This window comes from Lissotriton vulgaris, chromosome 10 (assembly GCF_964263255.1).
Source record: "Lissotriton vulgaris chromosome 10, aLisVul1.2, whole genome shotgun sequence".
NCBI lineage: Eukaryota > Metazoa > Chordata > Amphibia > Caudata > Salamandridae > Lissotriton > Lissotriton vulgaris.
Window position 1 is genome coordinate 928,113,750 of NC_141698.1, and position 27,069 is coordinate 928,140,818.

At 44.5% G+C, this 27,069-nt stretch overlaps 1 protein-coding gene across 4 annotated transcripts in view; it reads right to left on the minus strand.

Annotated features, from left to right (window-relative positions):
• Positions 1–27,069, minus strand: part of GLCCI1 (glucocorticoid induced 1) — a 277,278-nt gene that overhangs the window by 204,128 nt on the left and 46,081 nt on the right. For all 4 annotated transcript variants that reach the window (XM_086941910.1, XM_086941911.1, XM_086941909.1 and 1 more), the window contains exon 2: positions 2,799–2,950. In XM_086941910.1, the coding sequence (XP_086798036.1) occupies positions 2,799–2,950 (152 nt within the window). The remainder of the gene's footprint in view (positions 1–2,798; positions 2,951–27,069) is intronic.

The following is a 27,069-nucleotide window of genomic DNA, read 5'->3' on the forward strand; positions in this document are numbered from 1 at the left end:
AACTGGCTGCGCAGCAGCGAAGAAAGAGGGAGGGATCACAAGATGGACGCCCTACCTTAGCGCAGTGGACACTATGGAAGGACTATGTTTATGGACTGATGGGAGTTGTAGTTTATCCCATGTGTTTAATGTTTTTGCGATATGTTTATCCCAGTGTTGAGTGGTATAGCATATCCTTTACAAAAGTTTTGCTTTTCTGGCTGCTGTGTGTTTTCTGTTAATAAACAGCGAAGAGAGAAAAGCATAATCTGAAGCCTCCGGTCCTGACATAGAATTTGAAATTTATATAAATTCCAAAACTACTCTTGGGTAATTGCAGCGGTCACAGTTTTACAGCAGTAGAGCCTACTGCTCCAAACCCATCGCCACAATTTAGTTCTATCCTAACAACACTAATGTTTCTACCAGTCTTAATGGTAAAATCCACTTTAATGTGTCTTGGATCTTGCATAAAACTTCAATATAAACACAACAATGCTTCAAGGCCTCGTTCAAAGCCATGAGGATGCATATATGTATACTGACAGCAAGCGAATGAGCCCGTTTGACTTTTAATATGAGGTTTTAAAGCTCTACACCTTTACTTTTCATTCCCCAATGTGAAGTATAATCGTAGAGAATGTGTAGTGGGTGGTAATTGCATAATTATGGCACTAATCAAACTAAAAGGAGTCCTCAAAAGTCAATAAATAAACTGACATTTGCTATAAATCAAACTCTCTGATATAGTAATGCAATACAAATGGAATACGAACACACTTTGACGAATCCCATAGGTATGCGATTTGTATAGTCCTTTCACACATGCAGACCCCAATATCTTTCCACGCTTTGACATAAATGTTATATTTATGCACATATCAGGGTCGGATTTAGACAACTAATAGGCCTGGGCACCAAAGCAAGAGCTGTTCCCTACGCCCAAAGAACACCTCATCTGCAATCACCTACACACAGCCAAAAAGACAAACGGGCACCCAAGCACAGAGACAAAGCACAAGCCTTCCCTCACACCAATGACCCAAGGCAGCAAAGAGCATCAAGAAAAAGAATAACAACGACCCAAGGCACCAAAGAAAATGAATAACCCCAGGTAATCATAAACAGCAGTGGCTCCAGGTAATAACAAGAATCAATGGACCCAAGCAGTAACAAACCAAGACCAGAGATTGTAACAGCAGGATATCAGTGGCTCTGCATCTGTTCAAAGACACAGTCACTACAGTTCTGAGCCTCTCTCCAAGAAACGAGCCCCGCCACCTGGAGTTGGTATGATCACGTTCTGTTACCTTCAGACACGCAGAACTGGATCATACATCACAAGTCAACCTTAAATAAACTTTATGTCTCCTAAGTATGCACTAGCTGAGCTGGACAGCTCGGAGAATTGAAAGCTCATCCTTGAGATATAGAGACTTGTCGGTCACGAGTTCAAAACCCATCAAGGGCGACTCAACCACACATTCTGCCAAGGTTGGTAACTTTAACTGCATACGTCGGAGTAACAGTAACATTTGCTATTCAGAGCACATAGAAACACCAGACATTCCGAACAAATCGCTATGTAAAAGACAAGTTATTATCAGTAAAGCTAGTGAATGGACTGCTGACAGCAAAGCAAGGAACGACAGAGCAGTGGTCAGGGCTTTGATTGTGTGTTTGGTCATCTACAGCTCTTACACTAGTTCGTACAGTTATTCAGTGCTGGCACCTCCGCTAAGGTGGAGGAGCGTCACCCCACTGCTATTCAGCAGTGTAAGAAAAAATAAAATAGTTCAATGTTATCATTTTATTTGTTGCTATTGTGGGCGCAGCAGCTTTGGGAAGCAGACTGAGCAGCTCTGCTGAAGGAGCAGGGAAGGGGAGGAGTGGTTTTCACTCGTGTGCATGAATGCTCAGCCAGCCGCCTCGGGCCTGCCAAACATTCAAGCGCACATAGCATGCTCTCCACCCAGGCTGCATTACAGTCTGGGTAGAGAACATGCCCAGACCCCCATTCCCAGTCTGAGCGCCGATCCACAGCGCTCAGACCTATCACAACTGTTTCATTGCAGCGTTGGGATTGGCTCAGGGGAGCATAGGTGTTTCCGGTGTCCTTCATGTCCAGCCGGAGGAAGGAAGGAGTGGAGAGACGTGACGAGAACAACACGGGATGTGGACAGGAGGCAAGTTAAAACATTTTATTTATCCCCTTCCCACACCCGACCCCTGCTTCCCGCCCCACCACCCCGATCAGTGCCATCCACCACTGAAGTTATTGAATTAGTGCATGCACTGCAAATGGCACAATTTCAGTGAAAACGGGTGCATGATTTACTTTGAGCTAGAGACTGCTTCGCCAGGATCCTAGCTGAATTGTGCCACTAGTAGTATGTGATGCTTGCTGCCCTAAGGTGCCAGAGACTTGTTAAAAGTGCATACACGGCACGGGGTGAGGAATTTAAAAAGAGCCACTACCCTTAAGCAGACTGACATGCCTGTGATATATATTTAAATTATGAGGAGAGAATACAAATCTATGTTGTTTTACAGAAAACAGTCAACGGCTATATTTTTGCCTCCCTGTCTGTGCAGACTACAGCATTTGACTATAAATGGTGAAAGCACCATCAAGGAAAACTTAACAGCGGTGATGAGCTACACATTTCTGTACCATTCCAAGTTACACCTATTTACAAAAAGTACATGTAAATGTGGCACATGTAGTCAGTCTACGGGCCCCAACAAAGCAGACAATTTATTAAAACACATAGGCCTAAATTACTACTCCGCTATAACCTGGCGAGTTGTCACGATACCTGAGTAGATTCATCTTTCATGCATGAAGGGTCGACTGCATGGGGGTCACGTGGCCACTGTCCTGTGAGGTATGGTCCGGTTATTGTGTCCAAAGATGAAGTTCTCCTTATAGCTTTTGAAGTTCTGATTTTATGAGTTTTTGACTTGTCTACTGCAACATAAAAAGACAACATTCATTCAATAAAGGCTTCGTGAAGCTTTTGCCAATTACAAGGTGGGCCACTAGCAATATATGTGAAACACGAAGGGAACAATAATTTATTTTTATTGGAGTAACTATTTACATTGCTTTAGTGAGTTGGAACTGCAAAAGAAGTGTAAATAAAGATATACCAACCAGCATAAATCCAATATTAAATATGTATCATTTTATTGTGCTTACGAAGGCTTTTTGTATTATGAAGACTGCTCTGGTCTTATTTATGATTTTGTGATCTTGTGACATCTAATTAGAATTATTCTCCCCTTTATTAAAGCATCCCTCCATGATGCCCAAAAACAACTGTGTCATGTTGTTTGCCATCAAAGGATGTCACAGAGATAGCGATCAAGGAGCAGAACTATGCAAGAACGGCAATGGTACCACGATCTGGAGCGCAACATAATACACACACAAGTCAAGGACTAGGGAAAGAAAATAATAAGGGATACAATCCTTTTCATTTTAACGGGACACAGTCCTTTTCATTTTAACTATCATTATCTTTCAAGTATACTCAACACTCCTCCACAAGACTGTTCCACCACTGTCTCATCTCTAATTACTAAAATCAAGTTCCTTTGTAGGATCCTAGCAAAACTAATTCTGAAATAAATCATGAGCAGATTAGCCTATTGTAACTTCCTGATATACTTTATCAAAATAGATTCCCACTCTTCAGTGAGATCAAATGGAAATTCTCGTCACCAATTTTCAGCAGATGAAAAGGAGAATATTCCTGTTCTCCTGTATAATATATTTCTAGAACCACCTTGAAGCATCTTTCCATTACCATGTACCCAACTTTATACTTCTATGATTTAGGCCATCATACATAGATATTTTAGCTAGGATAGTCTAATGACACTTCCTAATGTACACTGTCAGTTTTGGTTGGCTTGAGATACCATACCCTCTAGAATGGTTTTCAAACTTTTCTACTTTTTTGTAAATCTTAAGGTGAAAATTCTGAGTTCCTATGTCGCCACACACTTGAGAGTGGCCTGCGAAAGGGGCCTGGGAGTCCCAGACTTTGAATTGAACTTTCTAACAACTCAACTCCAGTGGATCGCAAGAAGGTTTGATAGAGTGGACCTAGTGGATCTTGATATGGTGGGTAATGAACCCAACCAGGGTTTCCTGTTGGCAAAACTGTTCCGTCCAGCAATTTGGATTCCAAACCCGCTTATTCTTTTGTCTACTGCCCTGGACTGCTGGCGACGAGGTCTGTGACGCACTGTCCCTATCTGCCCCTGAATTCCATTTGGCGGAACCTTCTCATGGCGAGCTATTGTCTTTCTTTAGTTCAAGACACACGAACTGGGCAGAGGTAGGGTTGGTGACCCTAGGAGACTGTTTCCAAACAAATGCTTTAGTTACCTTTGGTGAGCTGGTATAACAGTCAGGCCTGCCAGTGCGTAATTCATGGATGTATGTCGTTACAACGCATACTTTTACTCCGCGTACCATTACAACGCGGTATTTACAACGCATACCGCTACAACGCATAGCGCTTTGGGGTGCTGGATAGTGGTAAGTATAATTTACTATTCTAACTCCAGTCCCCGTGGACCCTAGGGAAGGTGTTGGATAGTAAATTAAACTTACCTCTTATCCTAGAGCGCCCCCAGCGCAATGCGTTGTAACGGTATGCGTTGTAATGCCCGCGTTGTAGTGGTAGTGCGGAGTAAAAAATGCGTTGTAACAGGTGAATACCGTAATTCATTGCTTATGAAGGCCTTACTCATGCGATACGTGATTTCTGGGGGGAAGGACGCAAGAGTGGAACATCCAACACATGCATTCCTTGAGTTACTACTGATCCTGGGATCGGGATCTCATTTGGTTTCATGGCTCTATATGGCCCTAAATTGGCTAGTAACGATAGCTTTAGGCGCTCTCTGGTCTGGTTGGTCTGCTGATTTGGGGATGGATATGATAAATGCTGAATAGGGGAGGATACTTCCGTATCCACAGAAGGTTTCTCGCTAAACAAGTCTAAAATACATTCCATTTAATTATATCCATGAGACATATCTAACTCCTCAAAGGATCCAATCAATATATGCAGAGGAGCCAAAGGGTCCCCTCGCTGCACAACTGTAGCAGCAGAATTTGGACACATGACCTGGGAGTGTCCTTGTCTTGTAGGGTTCCATGTCTAGATCACTCATTAATACACCTGTTGTTTGTTTACTTGGTCTCTTCTGAATGCCAGTCCCCAAGAAGGTGGGGAAGAGATGTGTGGACTTTGTCTGGCTTTGGCCATGTGGTGTGTGGCCATGGTCTGGATGTCACCCAGAGGACCAAAGGCCAGATGAACAAAAGCTTTTTGCATTTCTTAACCGGCCAAATCGCAATTTTGGGGAGTTAAGAAATGTAAAACAGCCTTTCATAATGTACAAAAGCAGACAGGAAATCGCAAAATGCGAAAATCGCACTTTGCGATTACCTGAATAGGAAATCGCAAATAGGGATTTCCTAAATGCAATTTCCTAAGCACATGTACACAGCATTTCCTAAATGCAAATTGGGCATTTAGTAAATGCTATTACAATAGACTCCAAGTTGATGGTAACCATGTGCCATTTACAAAAAAGCACTCCCAAAAAGCTTTCTTTTTTTTTTTTAAGTACCATAAAGCATACATTTGCACCACTGTTTATTGGGGTGCAATAGGCCCTGAAGCACCCTTGGTTTTGCAATCGCAAATTTGGAAATGCAAAACAATTTGCAAATGGTTCAGCATCTCCTAAATAGGGATTTCCTAAATAGGAATTTCCTAATATCGATTCCAACGCCGTAGGAATTGCTTTTAGGGAATTACTAATTTTGTACATTCCATTTTGCGTTTCCCAAATAGCAAGGATTCGCTATTTAGGAAATAGAAAAACATAATTTCGTAAATCCAGCCCATAGTGTGGTGACATGGGTACCTGATGCTAGACGCTGGGCATGAGGTGAAGAAAGGGCACTTCAGAGAGAGGAAGCTAGGGGCATAAATCGCAGACCTATTACTTTTCCCTGGAGGGAAATGGTTGATGAATGTGAGTCCGCTGGGGATGAAGGAACAGTTGACATTGAGGTAGGGAAGGCTGTGGGGTGGAGTCTGGTGGGTGGTGAGTAGATGCTACTGTGTATAGAATAGATTGCCTACTCCTAGCTCCTAAAAATAACCCAATCCCTGGGCAGGGGTTTGTTTGCCTCTGCTAGTAGAGTGTGGGCATATAATTGTAGATCTTAAAAACTGATTCAGTACATATTTCGAACTGCATTACGAATAGCTGTAATCTCAGAAATCTGACTACGAGTTTATTCTGAACTGCAAAGTAATATTTTTGAAAATGCCAATAAACAAAAGTGTTAAATAAAAATAATGGTTTTCTGTGCCAAGTCCACAGATTTGTGAAACCTCAGTGGTTTGTTCAACAGACTTTTTAACTTTGCTCTTGTGAAGGCAACTTGGTTTAAAAGTCAGAGAAGAATAACAGAGGAGCATTTAGCTGAGGATCAGTGGACTGCAGCATTAAAGTCCTCAGGTAGAGTAAGAAAGAAATGTTTACACTGCACAGAAGTAGCACAAGAGACACTGGTTAATTCCTCCAAACAGTACCTATATGGTAGTGGCAGGGAAAGCTAAATACACAGGGATGGTAGAGCAGAGTAATCTAGAGACTGTCTAATTCTTAGTCCCCGCTGTCTTTGTGCAGACATGAGCACCAAATAGTGTGCAGGTTTGGTTCTAGTAGGCAAGCTTATTGTGGTGGTCGATAATGTCTAGCTAAAAGCGGACTGGCATGGCCTTGAAGCAGACTACAGAACAATCTCACTCGATTTGGAAAAAAAACTATTAATGTCAATAACCATGAGTACATAAGCATTATGCAAATAAGAGACATATGACCTATAAAGCTTTAAACTGCTGGGAAAAATTATTAGAAGACAATCTGTCAGTGGAGTCCTTTTTTAAAAAACACAATGTAACAAATTAACGTATATAAGAACATAAATACCGGAAGGCTTAACTCCGAGACACGACAGCAGAAGTCTAATAACAATGAAGTTACAGTGAGCAGCAATCAACTGTATCAACAAACCCAGCAGAATAAATTCTCCCCAATACAAAGGATGAGGGAGCCTAAACAATGGGAAAGCACAAAATATAGAAATAGACAAGCAAAACCTTCCCCTCCCAATAAAACCACTATGCACTGGTCCTAGGATCCCCCGCACACAAATGGAGGGGAAAAGCAGAGCAAGGAAGCAAAGAGAAAAGAAAGCCACTATGGAGTGTCAATCAGAGCCGGACTTGGCACTCTAGCATCGAAGAGGGTAAGGAACCGCCAGAAGAGGATCCATCTACATACACCCAGCCGCCTCTATCCATTCATGGAAAAGCTAATAAGATAGTGTCTCCAGTAGGTAATATCGGTACTTTCCGAACCCCTCAACTTCCAACCTATGAATCGCCCCCCTTTCGCAGTCTGCCCACTTTGTTAACTCTATCCACCAACGGTAGACATCAGGACACCGGATCGACTGCCAACTCAGTCAGTTGCCTGCAGGCAAGCAGCAAGACCAAGTCCAAAAACCGATCAGTAACATTCCAAGCCACCGAGCATTCATGGAGGCCAAGCAGGCATATATGGGGGCTCCAATGAAAGTCTCTATCCTTGGCCCCCCAAAACACCTGGAGGACCATTATCGAATAAGGTAATAAGATCGGGCAAGACCAGACCATACGGAAAAGATCTGCATCCTCAACGGCACACTAGGCGGACTCAGAGGTCGCTGCCGGAAGCATATTGTGTATACGTCTGGGAGTCAAATAGGACTGGTAAATAGAAGAACTGAATACGTTTGAAGCGGGCATTTCTAGATACTTTAGAACTAGCTTCCAGTATCTTCCTCCATAAGGAATAAGAGAGAGGCGTCCAACGTAACCAGAGCCTCTAACAGTGCCCTATAAAGTGATGTAGCTGCTTTTATCTGACCTGTAATAAGGAACAGATGACACAGGCAGTCATGTTCCGGAGGTTCCGCAACACCAGCACCCCACCATTATTGTATCTTGCAGGTCAAGACTCCATGAAGGACGAAATTGCTTATCGAAATATCATAGGGCTCCCAGAGATCTGAAAAAGGCAACAATTTGCCCCCACAAAAAGATCACCCAAGACATCAATCCCCACCGTCAACCACTCACAGAGACCAGACCACCCTCCGGGGTAGCCCACAACGCCATATTACCAAAAGAGGTAGCTCACGAGAGTACGGGCATTAGCCCAAACATAATGCACAGTCCTAATCAGGATATTCGAATACTGTACCCTGGAAGCAGGAGTGGGCTTCAGTAGAAAACCCAATAAGCAATCCTTCGAAGTAGAGCCACCCTCGGCAGCTCTTACACCATACCATAAAAAGGCCAGCCAACACGCCACCCACTGAAGCTGCGCGGCTAAGTCATATAATGCCAAGTCGGGAGCATCTAGGCTCCCTCAGCCATGGGCACATGCAACTTTCGGAGGGCTTCAGGGAGATGCGAGGTGCCCCAATATAGTGAGAGAAGCAGGTCATCCATCTCCCGAAAAACATTTTGGGTCAACTCCAACGGGAGTGCCACAAGCAATTAAAGAAGACAAAGCAATATGATCATTTTGAAAACGCCACTGACTGACAGAGGCAACGCAGACCAGAAGGCAACGGAGCTCTGCAGCCCAGCCAACAGACACCTGAAGTTCCCCTCATATAACAAGTCCAGGGAGCTGTAAACAGCTACTCCAAGGTACCGAACCGTATCACGCTCCCACCTCAACTTCGGAGCTGTGGGAAAAGGACCAGGCTCAGGTGTATTCCCGTCAGTGGAGAGAATAGAAATATCACTGATGCACAAACTAAAGTACGTTGTGTACAATATAAACAGCAGCAGTCCAGGTATCTGATGCAGTAGAGAGCATCTGAAAGAGCGGGTCACACTCCTCACTATACATCCTTTTGAATATCACTCATGACAGGCCATATCACACAGTGCTTACTTTATAAAAGAATAAATGCTGCTTCCCAAAGCTCTGAACTGGCGGTGCTATTAAAAATCGGTGCACCAAATACCAAGGCTGCGTAGTGCGGAATTCATCTTAGACCTCTTTAGTGGCCTACCAAACACTGTTGCACCTAACTTTTACCATAGCCGCTCCATTGTTTCTCCCTTTGTGCCAGTCTTTCTCTAGTTCTCTTCCCCCTTCTTTCTCGTTTGTGTGTTTTTCCTCACTCTTACTTGTTTTAGTGATGAGAAAAATGAAAGCCAGTGTGCCCCACTAGCAACCATCGGCTCAAATTCAGTAACATCAACTTACCATTTAAATCATGAGTGATATTGTTATTGTTGTGTTCACCCCGATATTATTGAGGACACACCCAGCAGATCACCTTAGCCACAAAAGGAAGTATAGCCTTCTCTGAGAAAAGTTGAACTGTGAGGTGTTTCTCATAGACTCTCCAGAACGTTATGCTCTGTTAGACAAGGACTGTCAGAAGTCAGACAAGCAGGTCATCTAATCTCTTACCTGCAGTTGATGATAAAATGTACTTCTAAGTCAGTATGCTCATACAATGGTTTGTATTTTGCAGTTATATGATTATTTTAAAGTGTCAGTCCAAAAAGCAGGTGCTTTACAGCGATCATAATTATTAGGTATAACTCAGCAGATAATATGGAGATCAGGGCAAATGTTAGATAGGTCCCGATCATATTTCATCACACATCCCCAACCAGTCAGTATATTCCCTACCCCAAGTGTCTAATTATTGTCAGGCATCCAAATCATATGGCCGTATTGGTTTACTAAGCCTAAAATATGCCCTGGCATACCTTATTCCATCATCATGTCATCAGTTAGACTTCAGCCCTTTAGAATTGCTCCTCAGCAAATGGTCACTGTGCCTAACCATGCCATATCAACTTATGTAACTTTATCACCAATGACTTCTTCTACGGAGGGTCACTGGTACTCAGCTCTGGATTACTACAAAAATGAGAAAACAATGCATACTGCAGAAGAATACAAAGCTAAAGAAACTACTGTTACTTTTTCATTCTTATTTTCAATATATTATTCAATTATGTTGTGGCGTTAAGTCGTGTTACTCAAGGGGGGGGCCTAGAGTGCCAGCTGCAAAATGGCCACCACGTAGTGAGGCTCTGCTTGCTGGATAGACTATCCGGCAATTATCTAGCAGATTGGGCCACTGATCTAGCCCACAAAAATAGATCCCAGACATTACGGGGAAGCTGCTGCCTGTAATTTTGCCAACAGATGCTGCCCGGAGAGGGCGGATGACTTGGTGAAGCGGATCCGCGAGTGTGGCCTTGCGCAGCAAGATGGATGACCAGACTGTCTAGGCTGGGATGGAGACTCCTCGCCAGCAGTGGAGCTGCAGAGTAACTGGAGGGCCGACTGGGGCGGGTGCTGTGCAGTGAGGAGGCCCGTATGATACGTCCTGCCCGCAGGAAGGTGCTGGGCCCCCTGGTGCCGCAGTGCGGCTGCAGGCCGAAGCACAGGAGCGGTGGATGGTGAGCGCAGCCAGCCCCCCTGCAGGACCGGGACGAAGGTGAGAGGGTGCGCGCCAGGGCTGCAGGGGATTTGGCTGGGAAACTGCCCGGCAGACAAGGAGCCGCAACGTTGCTACAGGCACCTAGGGATCGTTGAGGAAGGCGCGGAGAAACAGGCCGCAGCCGGGCAGCATTTCTCTGAGGCCTGGGACCCAATGACTACTGTGTGGCCAAGCCCGATCCACCCGCCAGTGAGGTTGGGCTGCCTGTACCCACTCTGGAGCCTGGGAGAGACATCCACCAACAGGGGGGAGGGGAGGGGGGGGGGGGTGGAGCGGCGGACAGAAGAAACACACCCCCCTCTCCTTTTCTTTTTCTCTCTCCCCACGCAGGCAACATGACCAGCACTACTGAGAGGGTCCCAAGTAATCAGTAGGCGACTAGCTGGATGCACTGCACAAAGACATCCTTGATTCAGGTGCCACTAAACACCTGCGATACTTGACTGTGTCTTGAACGCTCCTGTGGTGGGGAGAGACACCAGGAAACTGAGCACAGACCCTGGAACACGGAACGTGGCAGTGGGTATTTGGACCTCTCCCTCCTCCCCCCCCCCCATCTGGAGCACCTGTACTGATGGCGAACCCTGGGGGTGACCAGCAATGCAGCGACGAGGGATGGGCAGGTGTGCGGAACAGAGCAACTGTTGCATCTGGGCGGAACGGATTTAGGAGGTCTCAGCACTAGCACGCCATGCCCCGCCATTGCTGGAGGAAGAGGACGGCAAATTGGGCAGGCGGGTTAGGCGCGGAACCGTGCCAGTTTGCATTAGAGTGACAGCGTCTGGGACCACTGGCTCAGCCAACTAAGCAGCTCTGCGCGGGAACCATGGAGTGAAGCATGGGCAAGCCTGATACAAGGCAACCTAAGATCTCCTTTGAACAGCGCAAACCCCCCAGAGGCACCAACCCGACGGCCAAAGAGCAAACTGCGACCAGCACGAACCCATAGTCCAGCGACGAGCACAATATTCGTGAAATGTTTACTGACTTGAAACAATCTCGACCTCAAAATAGACTCCATGTCTGACCGACCGGATCAGCTCAGAGATAAAATGACAAATCACGATATGCGCATTGCTGAGGTCGAACAGAGCACCTCCTTGCTGGAGGATGAGAGCAATACCACCGGGAGAAACTGCTGCAAATGGAGAAGGTCCTGGAAGTTATCCGAACAAGAATGAAGACCTTGAAACAAGGCCTGGGCATAACAACTTACGGATACTTGGAATTCCAGAAACCACCACAATGACCAGGGTTGAGGATTACATCGAAGAAATGCTCTGCTCCTTCTTTGGCGACACTTTGTCAAAGGTCTGCATAGTCGAATGCGCCCACAGATCACTCAGCTTGAAAACCACCCCCCGGGGCCACCGGCAAGACCAATAATTGCGATACTACTCAATTACAGGGACCACAACACGGTGCTCCGGAAAGCCAGAGACCTGCAGGAAACCAGATACCCGGGCAACGTGATCTCCTTTTCCCCAGACTTTACTATCTCTGTCCAGACTGCCAGACTGTTGTTTGTGACAGTAAAGCACCTGCAGCAACAACAGGACATTAAGTACTCTCTTTACCCTGAGAAGCTCCGCATTTTACACTCTGGCAAAACCTCGTTCTTTACTGACCTTAAGCTGGCTGCCAAGTTTGTTCGGAGTCTCCGGCCTGCTAAATCCACCGCGCCCAAGGACAAGGTTGACTGAAGATCCCCCTCAGCCAAAATGACTAAACTCCGACATCAAATGGGCTGGCAGGAAACCCCTGTGGTCTGGCAGGATCAGATGGGAAAGAGCTCAGCCCCTCTACCGGCTGCATCGGCCTTTGCTAACTGCTCATGCTAGAAACTGCACGAGATGGCCTGATGGCAGGAGAGGCAGTCCCTCTCTCCATCACCAATCCAGCTGCCCAACACTACTACTGCTGGGATATGCTGGGTCCCTGGCGCTACCCTCTACGATGAATCCCATTTCTTGATGCAATGTTGACCATTGTTGACCAATTTGGGGCAGGGGAAATGCCTTTTCTGCCTGGTTTGGTGGCTGTAGTGGGTGGGGTTGTGAATGTTGGGTAACAGGTGATTTATCTTTGCTATCCTCTGGATTTTTTGTTCTATCCCCCTCTCCCTCTCCTCTCCCCTTTCCCCTTTCTGGCCTCATATCAGCATACGTAGGGAGATGCCCCAATACCTACACATTTCTATTTTTGTGGATGCCTGCATGGGTGCCAATGCTACATGAGTAACCACTCTGGAAGTGGTAACATGGAATGTATGAGGATTGAATTGAATGCAGAAAGATGCGCCTAGTAGCGGCATACCTTAACCACCATGGGGTTCTTATAAGAGCTGTATTTAACTAACACTAGCTGCACGCGCCTACGCGTGGGATGGACGGGAGAAAAATTCATAGCAAATTCATAGCAGGGACCCCATACCCATGTTTTGGCGGCGGGGGTGCTCGGAGGTCGCCCGATCCAGCTCATATCTGTGTATGGCCCCAACAAAGATGACCCTTCCTTTTTTGCTGAAGTTTGGCGTTTGGCAGAGTCCATGGGCCCGGGCGCGACACTATGGAGATGGGGATTTTAATGTAGCTCTCTACTCTGAGAAGGACAGATCGGACAGACCCCGCAGACATCATCCGCAAGCGGCAGAGCCGCTACAGGTCCTCATGGAGGATCATGACTTGGTCGATGTCTGGCGCGGCCGACACTAGCACAACAGAGAATGAACCTGTGTTTCGGCAGCTGGACCCACATGGTCTAGAATCAACTACTAGTTGACTATACGAGACGTGGACACCTGGGTGTGCAAGAGTGCCCATCTTCCTAGGTCCCTCTCTGACCATGCACCGATTCTACTAGAAATCACGCTGCCTGAAGCTCAGAGCAGAGCATTTCTCTTAGAGGCTCCCAGCTGGGGCTCTCCGAGACCAGGTCTTTAGGGAAGAGATCAGATCCGCAATCACTGAATATCTTGAAATAAACTCTGGCTCAGTGGAATCCCCGTCCACTCTGTGGGAGGCCTTCAAGACAGTCATCAGAGGCCAGTGTATCGGCAAACAGGCAGGGGTCCTGCGTGCGTTTAGAGGCAACCTCCGGCACCTGGAGGGGGAGATACTGGAGCGTGAATCAGAGTATTTTGCTTCCAACCAGCTAGCAATCTTAGGACAACAAGGGCAAGATGGCTGAATTCGAAGAAGCAGCGCACAGAGAGACACTTTATCTAGGCAAGGAGGCCGAGCCCGCCAGTACAGTGAAGGAGACCGAGCCGGTAAAACACTAGCAGGACTTCTAAAAAAAACATGGGCAAACGACTACAATAGAGAGTTACGGATCAGCGAAGATGCCTCTGTCGTTGGACAAGAGGTGGTGCAAATGGAAATTATGGCCTTTTATTCCTCACTATACATTGCACATCAGACTGAAGCACATCCAGACCTGCTATCTTTCCTTGACATGACTGAACTGGTATTGCTAAGCGATACTCATCGTAAGTATCTAGACAAGCCATTTTCTGAAGAGGAGAAGATGGGGGTGATCCGTGCAATGCCCGGGGACAAGGCACCGGGCCTGGGCGGACTCACATCTGCATTCTACAAGGAGTTTGCACCACTCCTTGTGCCCCATCTCCTCAACATGTACAAGGAGGCATTGGAACAAGGATTCCCTCCCCCTCTCCAAGAGGCATTGATCGTGACTTTTCTTATGCCGGACAAGGACCCATTGCGGTACCAGCCTTTTTCTATGATCAATCTTGATACTAAAATCCTCGCCAAGCTGCTTGCCTCCCGGTTACTTCCCCTGCTCCCTATGGTGCTTAGACCCGACCTGTGTGGCTTTGTGGCTTTGTTCCCGGTAGGAGCACGTTGCATAATCTCTGCAACCTCTTCGCCACCATACAAGAGACTGACCACTCTCTCCTGGCAGCAGCAATTTTTATGGATGCCACAATGGTATTCAACACCTTGGAGTGGCCTTACCTTTTTAAACTTCGCCCGTATCGGCCTGAGCCCATTTTTTTAATAAAGAATGATCACTCTCTTGTATTCCTCCCCGACCACAGATTGCGGCTAGAGTCATCTCACCTATCAAGGTGGCGAGTGGCACCATGTAGGGATGCCCGTTGTCACCTGTCCTATTTGCTGTTGCTATGGAGCCACTTGCAGCCAGATTACAACATCACGTGCAAAAAGTTCCTAATTTTACACCACGAGTGATCCTGGTATCCTGGTACGTGGATGATGTGACCCGGTATGTCAACCGCAGGGCTACAAACCTGGACCCACTCATCCATGAGATTACTCGGATTGGCAGCCTCTCAGTGTTAAGCTCAACTGTGGGAAGCCCATGATCTTCCAGCTGAGAGCAGCTACTGACTAGTTCCGGTCGGAGTTCCCACTCAAATGGGCAGACTCCCCAGTAAAGTACCTGGGCATATGGATCTGTCGAGACCCTGAAGATCTCTGGCGATACAATTACGGCAAACTGATGGAATGGCTTTGGCAGTGCCCTCATATTCGAGAGTACTGGGAAGCAATAACAGATACTGGGCACTGTGTTAGGAACAAAAATAGAATACACAATCTCTGTGTGTCTGCTGGGGTTTGTGGCAAATTTACGATCTGTTAAACGTAAACTATGTACAATAGCATTACTATTGACGTAAAGAAGGGTATCAATGCAATGGGATAGCAAAAAATACTATAGTAGTAAACACTGGCTCCAAGATATGGCATACAGTAGAGACACACTGAAAACTTATGAAGAGGAACTCTAAACAAAATCTAAGCCCATGGATTATTGGGCACCGCTAACGGCATACCTGCAGACTCATCAGAATGTACTAACACCTCCCGCTGTGTAATGTATTGTGCTCCGTTTGTAGATAAAAATGAAAATATGTTGCATTGTATCATTTATGCCTGTCATGGATGTAACTTGCAAAGTTGTTGCGAATGTTATTGCAAGCCTGTAATGTGTGTTGTATGATTTACAAGATACAATAAAGCTTTTAAAAATAAAAAATTAAAAACTGATGGAATGGCTTGAGAGCCGGCTACATCAGTGCAGGCAACTCCCATTGTCATTGGCAGACCGGATTGCCATTGCTAAGATGGTGGTGCTGCCCAAGTTGTTATACATTTTTATCAACCTTCCACTGCCTCTCACTGTGGAATTCAAGAAAAGACTTTGTTCGAATCAGATATCTCTTGTCTGGGCAGGCGGACAGCCGCGTATCGCATGGGAGACCCTCACGCTTCTGTTTGAGCAAGGGGGACTGGGAGCCCCAGAAATTGAACTGTACCATAACTGGCGCAGGCCCAGTTCAGGTTTCCCTGGATCTACCCAACTCAATTTATGGTGCATACCGTCCCAGAGAGCGATCAGGTGGACCCGGTCCCACTGCACATGGCACTCTTCCGGAACGAAAACCGCCCCGGGCTGGAATCACCCAAGTCGGCTGCACAGTCTGGGCATGGCATGATCTCCGATGAAGGGCACAGCTGGACACTCTGTTTGCACCCTCTGTGCCACTCATCACACACCCCACATTCCCTTTCACAACCGAAGCAGGAGTCTGTCACAGACTGCGGAGGCTACACACACTCGGGAATACATTCCCTGACAGCGCTTTCATAAGCATGGAGGAGGTGTTAGGGGACGACCACACGGGACTGATGGATAGATTAACATACTTCCAGCTCAGAGCCGTGTATCGGACGGCCTACGAATTCTTCCCAATAGCACCAACGACATTCAGAGTCATGGACGAATTTCTGACTAACCCGTCCCCTCGTAAACTTATTACCCCCTTATACTCTGGTATGCAGTGCAAATCTCTGATATGCACCCCACCGGCGCGGCGCAAATGGGAGGAAAGCCTGGGAGCCCCCTTTGGGGATAAAGTATGGGAATACAGTTGCACGCAGGCCAGGGAATTGTCGTCTAATTACAGACTGCGAATTATCCATTTGAAATTCCTTCATAGGATAAACAGGAACCCTGTGTGGATGCATAAAGCGGGTTTGAGTGATCATGCAGGAGGTGTGTGTTGCAGAGCGCCATGGGCATACCCAGACATCACGGAGTACTGGAGGGAACATCTTCAATGTACTGGAGGCGGTAACGGGGCATACCTGCGAGCGATCCACACAGTCATCCTGCTAGGCTATGTGCACAATGTGCCATCTGAAAACAGGAAGCTGGCGGCCATGCTTCTTCTACTTGCTAAAAGGCGGGTGGCAATTTGCTGGGGTCGTAAACGAAAGCCACAGGTAGCTGACTGGCTTAAGGAAGCTGCTTTCTGTCATAACCAGCTATCAGAATTCTGGGAGCTTATGCCTGCGCAGATTCACCCATAGAACATTTGGGAACCGCTGTAGAGTTACCTCACTGCGCTGCCACCTAACCAGGCGGAGTCCCCTGCCAATATAGGCTAGTAGGCGCAAGAATGCGCTCATGAGATGTGAACGTGCTGCTGGAATTCTAGGAGCACCTTCTATTTGATGGCCAGAGAGACCCCTCCCCCTTTCCCCCTTTCCCCACAGCCCTTCTTCTTTTCTCTTTTCGGTTCTTTCTTCATTTTTTCCTCTTTGTTCTCGTGTTAGTTGTAATGACTCTTCGAACGCAGACCAGCCTATGCTCAGCGCGCAAATCTAAGCTGCCTTGGACGGCCACATGGACACAAGAATGATTTATGCTTTGTTGGACTGGCAGCCTGGTGTATACAATGTATGAAGATAAAGCTTAGCCAAATTGATATTGTTTGCCCTTTCAACGCCTCCGGGTGTGTCAGGGCTGATGGTTGTGATTTCTAATTGTTGACAATCTATAAATAAAAATATATTTTTTTCAAAAAGTCTTGTTACTTAATGGTATAAATATTGTAAGGTTTTGAGAAGTCCCTTTGGAGGGTGATTTAAAGTTTTTCCAGATGGTATGTATAGCCAACCATAAATGGCTTATTTCAGGGAGTTTTCAGTTTTATTTTGCAACTATAACTTAACTATAACTCTGGCTTTTAACCGCATCGCTGCTGCGGCGACTTTTGCGCTGTGCGGCATTTTTTTAAATTACCGCGATACATGACGAGCTCAGCTCGTCATCAGCACACGCCACCAGTGGGTGATGACTAGCTGAGCTCGTCATCAGCATCGAAGGGGTTAAGACCATATATATTGTTGCCACCTTGTCAGACCCCCTTGGAGGGACCATAGGCAAAACAAGGGCTACTGAGGCCCAAACGTTGTGGCAGTTTGTCAATGGTGTCCAGCTGTACGTCCTGCTAGAACGCCGGAAAGTGGGCAAAACTGGGCCAAGTAGAATTGTTTTGGCTCCTGACTGTCAGGGTAGCGAGCAGTCACAGTCTTTTCAGGGAAGTAATGTGGAGGACAAGAGCTCAGAACTCAACAGCCAACCAACAAAGTATTGCCCATCCCAGTTCTAGTTTTAAGTGAAAGAAAGTACTTTAATCACTCAGCGTTACTAAATAATACACAATACAATTAGGAGACAGGCATACAGGGCTAACAGAGTTCCCCCACAAATGTGATCGCTGGTGTCTAATCGGGAACAAGGTGATGGCTAGGCTCTGGTGCACTCAATCACCCACCAAGGCTATACTCGCCCAACAGTTTGGTTCACTTTTCCCTTCAGACATTATTCATATATCAGGCTTCAGCCTGCTTCTCAGACTCGCAGTTCTCATGCCCTGCGGATACCTGCTTCTGGAAGTTGGAGTTCTGGCGGGAAAGGTGTGGCCACGCTCTTGTGGCAGTGGAATAGCAGCTGTCGGGCTGCAGCCATGGCCTCATGGCAAATTTGATGATTTTGATTCTTTGGCCTCCCCCACCAGTTTCAGTCTTCTGAAGTTGCAGCCTCCCTCTGACATGACATGCTGACTCCCTCAGAGTTTCATGACTTCATAAAGGAACTATGCTTTCATCCTTGTTCCTCTGTATGGTCACAGAAGTCCTTAGCGACTTGCAATATCCTTATAATGTACAACAAGAGGCCCTTTATCCCATATCCCATGACTCAATACCACATGTGACTTCTCATAATGAACCACAGACTCAAGCCTAATATCTTTTGAATTCGCAAGTGTGTGATATTAAAGTTATTCCGTCAGAATTACAATACCAGGTAGGCCTAGTACCATGCCATTCAACAATGAATATCCCTTTTATGAGTGGTTAAACTAAACACAAAATACAGACTCATACTGGAGTATACAAACCTAAACTGCCACACAGGTATGCATGTGTACCGTGACAAATTTGATACAAAAAATTATATATAGATATACTTGTCAAATTTTTCAGTAATACACAGAGGCTGAATATAGTACTAAAAAGAGCCAAGGCACTGTTTTATAAAGCCTTATTGAACACTGCCAATATGTGGCCTACAGGCAGATGGTCTTTACCAAGGAGTTCAGCATGAGGCAGATGCACTATAATGCTATTTTAGAACCTTCTACCCACTATAGGTTATTGAACTGTACAGCGCACTAATCACCCGGGAGAGTATTCAAGTACTTGGGAAAGGTGCTAGGTGTGTGGTATCAAGGTGGCTAAATTAAGAGCCAGGCCTTCAGCTTCTTACGGAAGGAGGCTCTTATATGTTATGAAAGGTTGTTCCATGTCTTGGGTACGATGTAGGAGAATGAATGACCTTCTGTTTTGCTTTTGCGGATGCGGTGTGTATATGCGATTGAGAGTGAGGCAGAGCATAGGTGTCTGGTAGATTGGTGAAAGTGTATGCAGCTGTTCATGTATTCTGGTCCTGTGGTGTGTAGGGCTTCATATGCATGTGTGAGAAGTTTGAATTGGCTGTGAACACAGAGGCAGTGACGCTTCTTGGGGTGTGGTGTGATGTGGCTGCAGTGTGGGATGTCGGGTAGGAGTCTTGCGGATGTGTTCTGGATGGTCGGCAGTCTGAGTAGGAGTTGTTTGGAGATTCCGGTGTAGAGAGAGTTGCTGTAGTGCAGCCTGCTGGTGATGAGTACTTGTGTGATGGTCAGTCTGGTATTCTGAGGCAACCATTTGAAGATCTTTTGCAGCATGCATAAGATGTGGAAGCAGGAGGTGCACACAGCATTAACTAGAGCCGTCATGTTGAGCTTGTCATATAGGATGACCCTTAAATTTCTAGCATGTTCTGCGATTGTGTGTGCTAGCCCAGATGACTTAGGTGGAACCCAGTGGGGAGGTCAAGTTGTCGAAGATCAGTACTTCCATCTTGTCGTAGTAGAGCTTAAGGCAGATGGTTCGCATCCAATCTGCTACCATGGCCATGCAGTTGGTGAAGTTGGTTTTTGTGGTTTTGTCCTATCAGTCAGGGAGCTGATCAGTTGGGTGTCATCGGTGTAGGAGATGATGGGGATGTCTTGTGATCGGATGATGTTGGCGAGCGAGGTCATGTGTATGTTGAAAAGTGTGGGGCTGACGGACAATCCCTATGGACACTACATAGGATTGTCTAGTTCTCTGATATGAAGAGTGGCAGCCTGACCCTTTGGGTTCTTCCAGTGAGGAAGGAGCTAATCCATTTCCATTGCAAAGCTAATTCTTGTATGCCAATCTAACAAAGCTTCTGAAGCTGAAGCTGAAACTGAAGGGGACGGGGAATTGTAAAACCTGTTCCACGTGAGGAGCCACGTACACGTGTTTTGTTATTTCCACAACAGAGCAAAGTGCTCCTGAAGCTACCACTGCATGTTAATTTTCTAATCAAAAGGGGGCCATTCTCAGCTGAGAGCAGCAAACACGTAGGAACACAGCCCTGAAACCGTTTAAAGAAAAAACTGATAGGCTAATGGAATAAAGGGGCATGTGCATTAATCCCTTGTTTGTTGAAAGTCAATGCAACAACATTGCGATAAGTCTTTTCCATTCCTAAATCCTCAGTAGCTAAAGATTAAAAAAAGAAGGTTTTTGCCCACGTTGGAGATAATTTATCCAACAGGGAAGTGGGATCCCAACCCAAAACAATGATGGTTTTTGCTTGACAAAAGAAACTTAACTGTGGATCTAGGTTGATGATGACTGGCACCGGTTACAGAGCACTCATGTTTTTAAAATCCATGCATGAGAAACCCACGCCCATGTTTTTTTATAATTTGTAATAACTACATAAACCGGAACACTTGCACCAACATTCAAAGGAAAAAACCCAGGAGTGGAAGGCTGGTCCTGCATACGATAAGGAAACCTGGGAGCACGACTGTGGGTAATGAAGGGTTAGAATTCAAAATGTACAGTAAGCGATTGTTCAGATACTCGAGTAACCCCATAATGAAGCCATTAAAAAAGACCAAACACAAAGACACTTCAGAAAGTGAAAAAATCACTCAGGTGTGATTGCCAAGTACCTTCTGAAACGGATTCATAAAATATGCAATATTCAAAAATTGACATAAATGGATCAAACAATCTTAAAGCCTCATCCAAATAAATGCCCAGAGTACTAATCTTAAGGGAATGGGATTCACTACCAGAACCTTGATATCAGAACTTCGGTTTAAGTGACATTCGGTTTTAGACAATTAACTTGCACGTTGAGAGAGAATATCAACCAAAATATCATGAACGCTTTTAAGTCATCCACTAAAAAGCATTTTCATAACAAACAAAAACATTCATAAAAGACAGGAGGACGGGATGCCTCTCTTCCTTACAGGAAACCAACTTGGAAATAGGTAAGCAGATTATACACTTTCAAAAATGAACAAAATTGAAGGATTGGTACTTTTTCAAGTAAAAGTAGATAAGGGAGATTAGTGATAATTTCCGATAAACTACAAGTTGCCAGGCTCTTATCGTAATCATATACTAAGGTATTTTTCTCATCGAGGGACTCAACAATTTTCTTAATTTCAATTAGAAAATGCCAGAGAAGAAAACATATGGTTAGTGTAACTATATTAGGAATTATTTTTATTGTTTGTCAAATCGAAATGTCATTAGGTAAACCAGAACTGCTATTAATTCCCCATCAAGGCAGAGGCACCAGAAGAACTTAACAGAAAAGATTCTGAAAACGTTTGTGTAGATCTCATAGGCAAATCAAACGCCACAGTACTAGAGACAGCCACAACAGCACACGTTGACATTCAACTAGGGAGATACGATGAGGTGTCTCATTGGCTTAAAAAATATTAGTTAAAAATAATTGCTTAGAGACCGTCTGCTGAGATGGGGAAAGAGAAGACAACATTGTAAATGGATAGATTTGCTAGTAGGTTTTAGAAAAGGTGCTGTTAACATTTGTGACTGATATTATGGAGACACAACAAAATGCATTTGTAACAAGAAATACTGCATTACGAAATCTGAGCGGTGATCGTTTAGAGGCAAGATAAATCTTCAACTTATTCTCTGGCTGCACGGACAATGACGAAATAAAATAGATCAGATAGCCGGATTTCTAAAGGTCAGGCCGTAGTCTGCTTCCACAATTTTGAACTCAGTTTTCGGTCTTTTCAGATTAAATACGCCTATCCTTTTATCTGTAGAAACAAGGTAAATTGCTTAATTTTTGCCAAAGCTCAGATGAAGGATGAGTCTGCTTAACACTTATCGATTGGCCTAGACTGGTTCCAAACGATTCATTTAATTCCACCAAAGGAGGGAGTGTACAAAAACAGTGGAGGACAGATCTAATCCCTAAGGGAGCCTGCACTTGACAGCATCGTACGAAAATAAATGGGGCACCGCTACAGTTTGTCCACTGCCATAGAGGACATGGGGATTCCAAGTAAGGACAAAGTCACCAATTTCCACTTGTTCCGATCCTTACTGCAGCAAAGACTCATGTCACTGACACCCAATTAAGTCCAAACACCATTCAATATGGAAACGACCATTAGTCTTTTTTTGGGGGTCAAAATCGCATTTTTCCCTGGAGTAGGATGTTACTGAATTATGTGAACCTCTGCAGTTTCTTCACCAAGGATGGCTCAGGGTTTAGAGTGATATCATTTTATTTAAGAAGAAGTGTTTCAATTGCTACCTTTAAGGCAGCCAAAACTGATCCGGAGGACAGCGAGGAATAAATCAGCTATTCAAGATAGTCCATGATATGTAATGGTAAAGAATGAGACCTTACTATTATAACAGGATATGCAGACCGCCGGGACATGGTGACACGCTTTCCTTTTTCACAGATGAACAATTAGCTACCTGAATGGACAATGGAGTAGTGATGGTGGGGGACTGCTATCAGCTGGGCATGATGATCCTGCTGGATGACTTAGTGACCCAATATGACTTGTCTCCTGGTAATTGTTTTTTTTTAAACCTTTATTTTTTAGTTTTTATAAAACAATACAAAACGAAACCAGCAGTTAGTGATATGAATGGTGAACGACTACACAAAATCTATTATGACTTTTTGTCAGACAGGGTCAAGGGCAATATAATTTCATCCTGCAACCTAGGAAAATCAGTCATATCGTGCCTGTGCTCCCCGCTTGTCAGTGGATTACTCTGTGCTCGCCACAAATTCCTATACATTGCCTCACTCATTCAGTTATGTTTTCACTGTCTTCCGCCGGGTCAATTTTTTAAAATACGAAGCGCTGGCACAAACCTTTGGGGACCTTTGGTTGGGGCAGCCGAGAAAAACTGGAGACCCATTCGCTGTTAAAAATGATGGTATTCATGGGCACTGCACAACATCTGGTGAAATGGTTCTATAATTCACAATCGGGAATGGTTCAGAAACCTCTGGTGGCAATCAGAGGTCGGTGGAAAGTAATACTGGGGAGAGAGTTCACAGACTCAGAATGGTGTAAGACATTGGAATAACCCAAGAGAGTTTATAGAAACAGGAGGCTGAAATGCACACAATTTAATTTTGTCCATATGACATATTTCACACCTCAAAGGCTTCATTCAGGTCATCAATGGAAGGGAGTTATGGACCTGCCGCAGAGTTGTCTTCCTGGATGTAGATTTTGGTAACCAGACTTGGAGCTGCCCTAAGCCACGTCTGTTCTGGGAGACGGCGATACGAACTCGTCATACTAGACTTTAATTTGGAAACCTGCCTACTGTGGGGGTTTCCTAGAACCCTGAAAAAGAAAGTGGGCTCTACAGTTTTAGATCTAGCCCTAGCTCTGGCCAAGAGATATATAGCAATGAAGTGGAAATAGGTGATGACAACAGTGGCTGCGACCTGGCGGAGTGATGTTACGGTCTGGGCTAGAGTGGAAGAGAGGCCTCTGATTAGGAAAGATACCGGTGACGTACGAAAAGAGCTGGGGCTGTAATTCTGGCACCCTTGGAGCATTCAGTGGGGTATGCAGGGGACAAAGCAGAGGGACGGGACATACTAGTTGAGGAAGCTGGAGAAGACTCCTCTGGAAATACAGATTAGGAAGAGGGCATGCACTAAACTGTATAGGTGGATGCAGTACTTGAGGGAGATGTACCTCCTCTCATGGTGACCGAATTGCAGCGCACGAGTAGTTGCAACCCCCGCCATTGAGAACATGCTTGTGGGCGTCTCCTTCCCCCTCTTCATGGGCCGTTATGTGACCCTTTGATTTCTCTTTTTGGGATACCCAGATATTACCGCATCGGTTTGGTTCGCTGACCGCTGAGACAGTTTGGCTTGCTTTTTCTGTTTGCAAGTTTAAATTATTGGCCTCTATGAATTCCCTTAAATAATGCCTTTGACTAAGAACAAGAGTAATGCTATGGTCTGGATTTTACTGTCAAACCTTCTGACAACCTGAATGGAAGTGAAGTTGGCTAGATCCTACCAAGACAGTTATGGGGAAGAATGTGAAATGTGTGCCTTATTTGTCTCACTAAGGTTGTTCAAGGATCGGTCAACCTGGCGCTGTTAGATGTTTGATGTGATTTTGTCACTTTTACTTCTCAACACATATAGGGGATTCCCTGCATAGCAACTACCTCAGCAATAAATATTTGAATAATTATTTTCAAGCGGACATACTGTCAAGTTCCTCTTAATATGTCCAGTACACAAATATATTTATATATTCATGTACTGTATATTATAAATGCCAATAAAAATGCGTTAAAAAAATAAACAGAACATGCAGAATGTGCACATTTAGTATGTAAAACAGACTAACGAATTACACTTCAGAAAGTGGTTCAAAATAGTTAAATGATCCACGGTATGGTTGTTTCCTAGGCAAAGTAATTAAAGTTGGTTCAGAGAGAGCAGTTTGTGTTCAATGCAGCGTAAAGCACGCAGATTGGAAAAAGAAAACAACAAAAACATGGATTCACCATGATCCAAATATGAGAAGTTGGTAGAATTTGGATAGGATCCGAAAGAAACTCCTGCAATGGCTATTTTCTTCTTAATATAGATATTCTCAGGGTTATATTTGTGTTTTGTTACATCTTTAATGATATTACATAGTTGTCATTACCTCATGGATCCCAATGGTGTCACTTGAACGTCTTCTAGCCTACCTTTCACTTGTTTTCTTTATTGGCAATCTCATGTTTATCTTGATCAGTCTAAGTGGGATTAATTCCACCTATAAGGCAGTGAAGTAACATTGCAAGAATAACGAAACTGATAATTTAAATTTGTTTTCTACGAAGCGGTGTACATTTCCCTAATTGGCCAGCAAGTACTTGCTAGTAATCACACTATGTTGTGGGAAGTGGAAGAAAGGGTCTAACAAAACCACTTTATTTAAAAACAAGCTTCAAGGAAGGATCCTTAATATGAGTGCTGCATGTAACTTTCTTAGCTATTCTAATCCTTCCAAACTTTCAAGGTTTTGGAAGAACAATGTTGAAGCGCTTTAGCCCAGATTTTAAAGTTTTCTTTAATTCCGTTTCTGGCGTGTACATTTTTTATTAAATGTCTACTTGTTCTTAGGGCGCATCCGTCCGAAAATACTTGATGTGTACAAAAAAAATTCCACTTGTCCATCTTGGTGCCAAAGCAGTGAGATGAGATTATTACATTGTTCTCATTACATCGAATTCTGATAACAGCCTCGCTGACTATTCGGTACAGCCAGGGCTTGAATTCTGTGTACATTAACTTGCATTGTTAAAGGCCTGTTCACCAACTCTACTTCAAACTCCACCCACACTAGAAAAGGTGGGACATTTACTAATTAGGAGGGCAGGAGTAAAAACATGTTCATGTGTGGAAAAAATAGGGTGTAGAAAGGGTGAATTTGCAATTGCTCAGCAGATTTTCAAATGAGCAAATATAACACAACATGTGTATATGTAAGGCACACTAGGGTCTTTTGGTGCTGAAATAAGAGGTGTTCATTGTTATTCAACTTACTGATAGTCATGTCATCGATCTTTGAAAGAAGAAATGCTGCGATGACCTGCTGGGATTCGAACTTTTGACCATGTATATTTATTCATGTGGAAATGCAATCCATAAAATGTTTGCTAGGAGTACAGCTTTAATACATAATTCGATAAATGTTTGTAAACTTCTGAAAGTCATAAATCGGCATAAATCCAAGGATATATTGGAGTATGCACTTTTGAGTCTTTTAAGAAATGGGACCCCAATTTATTTTCAAGTTGAACACAATGGCTTTACTCTAATTGTCCCCGATTTGTTTTGTTTAATGTTGGCATGCATCAAAAACTCTATTTTGGTGGCTCAGAGAAACGGTATCTAAAGTTGCACAACAATTTAGCAAAACAAAATGTTTAAGATGGAATGTTTTTTTCCAAAGCACAAAATCACCAATATTGCTTACAGGCTGCTGCGTGTAATTTGTCAGCATTCTAGGAGGATTAAAAGTATTTTCAAATTGTAAAATTTGTAACAAACAAGTATATGTTTTTGAACTGGAACCAGTCAGTAATGAAAGCTGAACTCCGTGCATTTCCACACAGCGTTGGCACGAATTGTAAAGGCTCTGCATTAATTAATTCACGTATGAACGCTTACACCATATATACATAAAAATGCACATCTTGCTTCAGTGGTAGCCAATCCTTTCACCGATCTGTACTGTAAATTGGCAGCCAAAGGTGTTGTGCTTCAAGGGACGGAGCCTACTAGTCTAAAGAATGGAAAACTGTTGCACTTGACCCAAATATGTCCAGGACGTAGGGGATAAGAATTCCACACCGCCGGTATTTGCTCTAAACCCAATTCAACAAAGACATCAAGGAGTAAGGCAGTACACCAACCAAAAGTGCGGTCTAATGCGGCTTGACATATTGTAACGCAGTACAACTACTTCAACTTGTCAATACGGACAAAGGGGAGCACCTTCCTCCCTGGACATTCTGTTTCAATGTGAAATTAATGCAACCAATTAAGTGCAAGCATATAGTGTCATTTAACAAAACACTTTTTAAATACAGAGAACAGCTAAATTACTGCAGCTCCCAGGTTGCCACTTCATTTCTGCTAATTAAATTTTGCAAATAGAAATATTTGAGAACATTTCTCAATAGCAATGTGTGCCGTTGGGT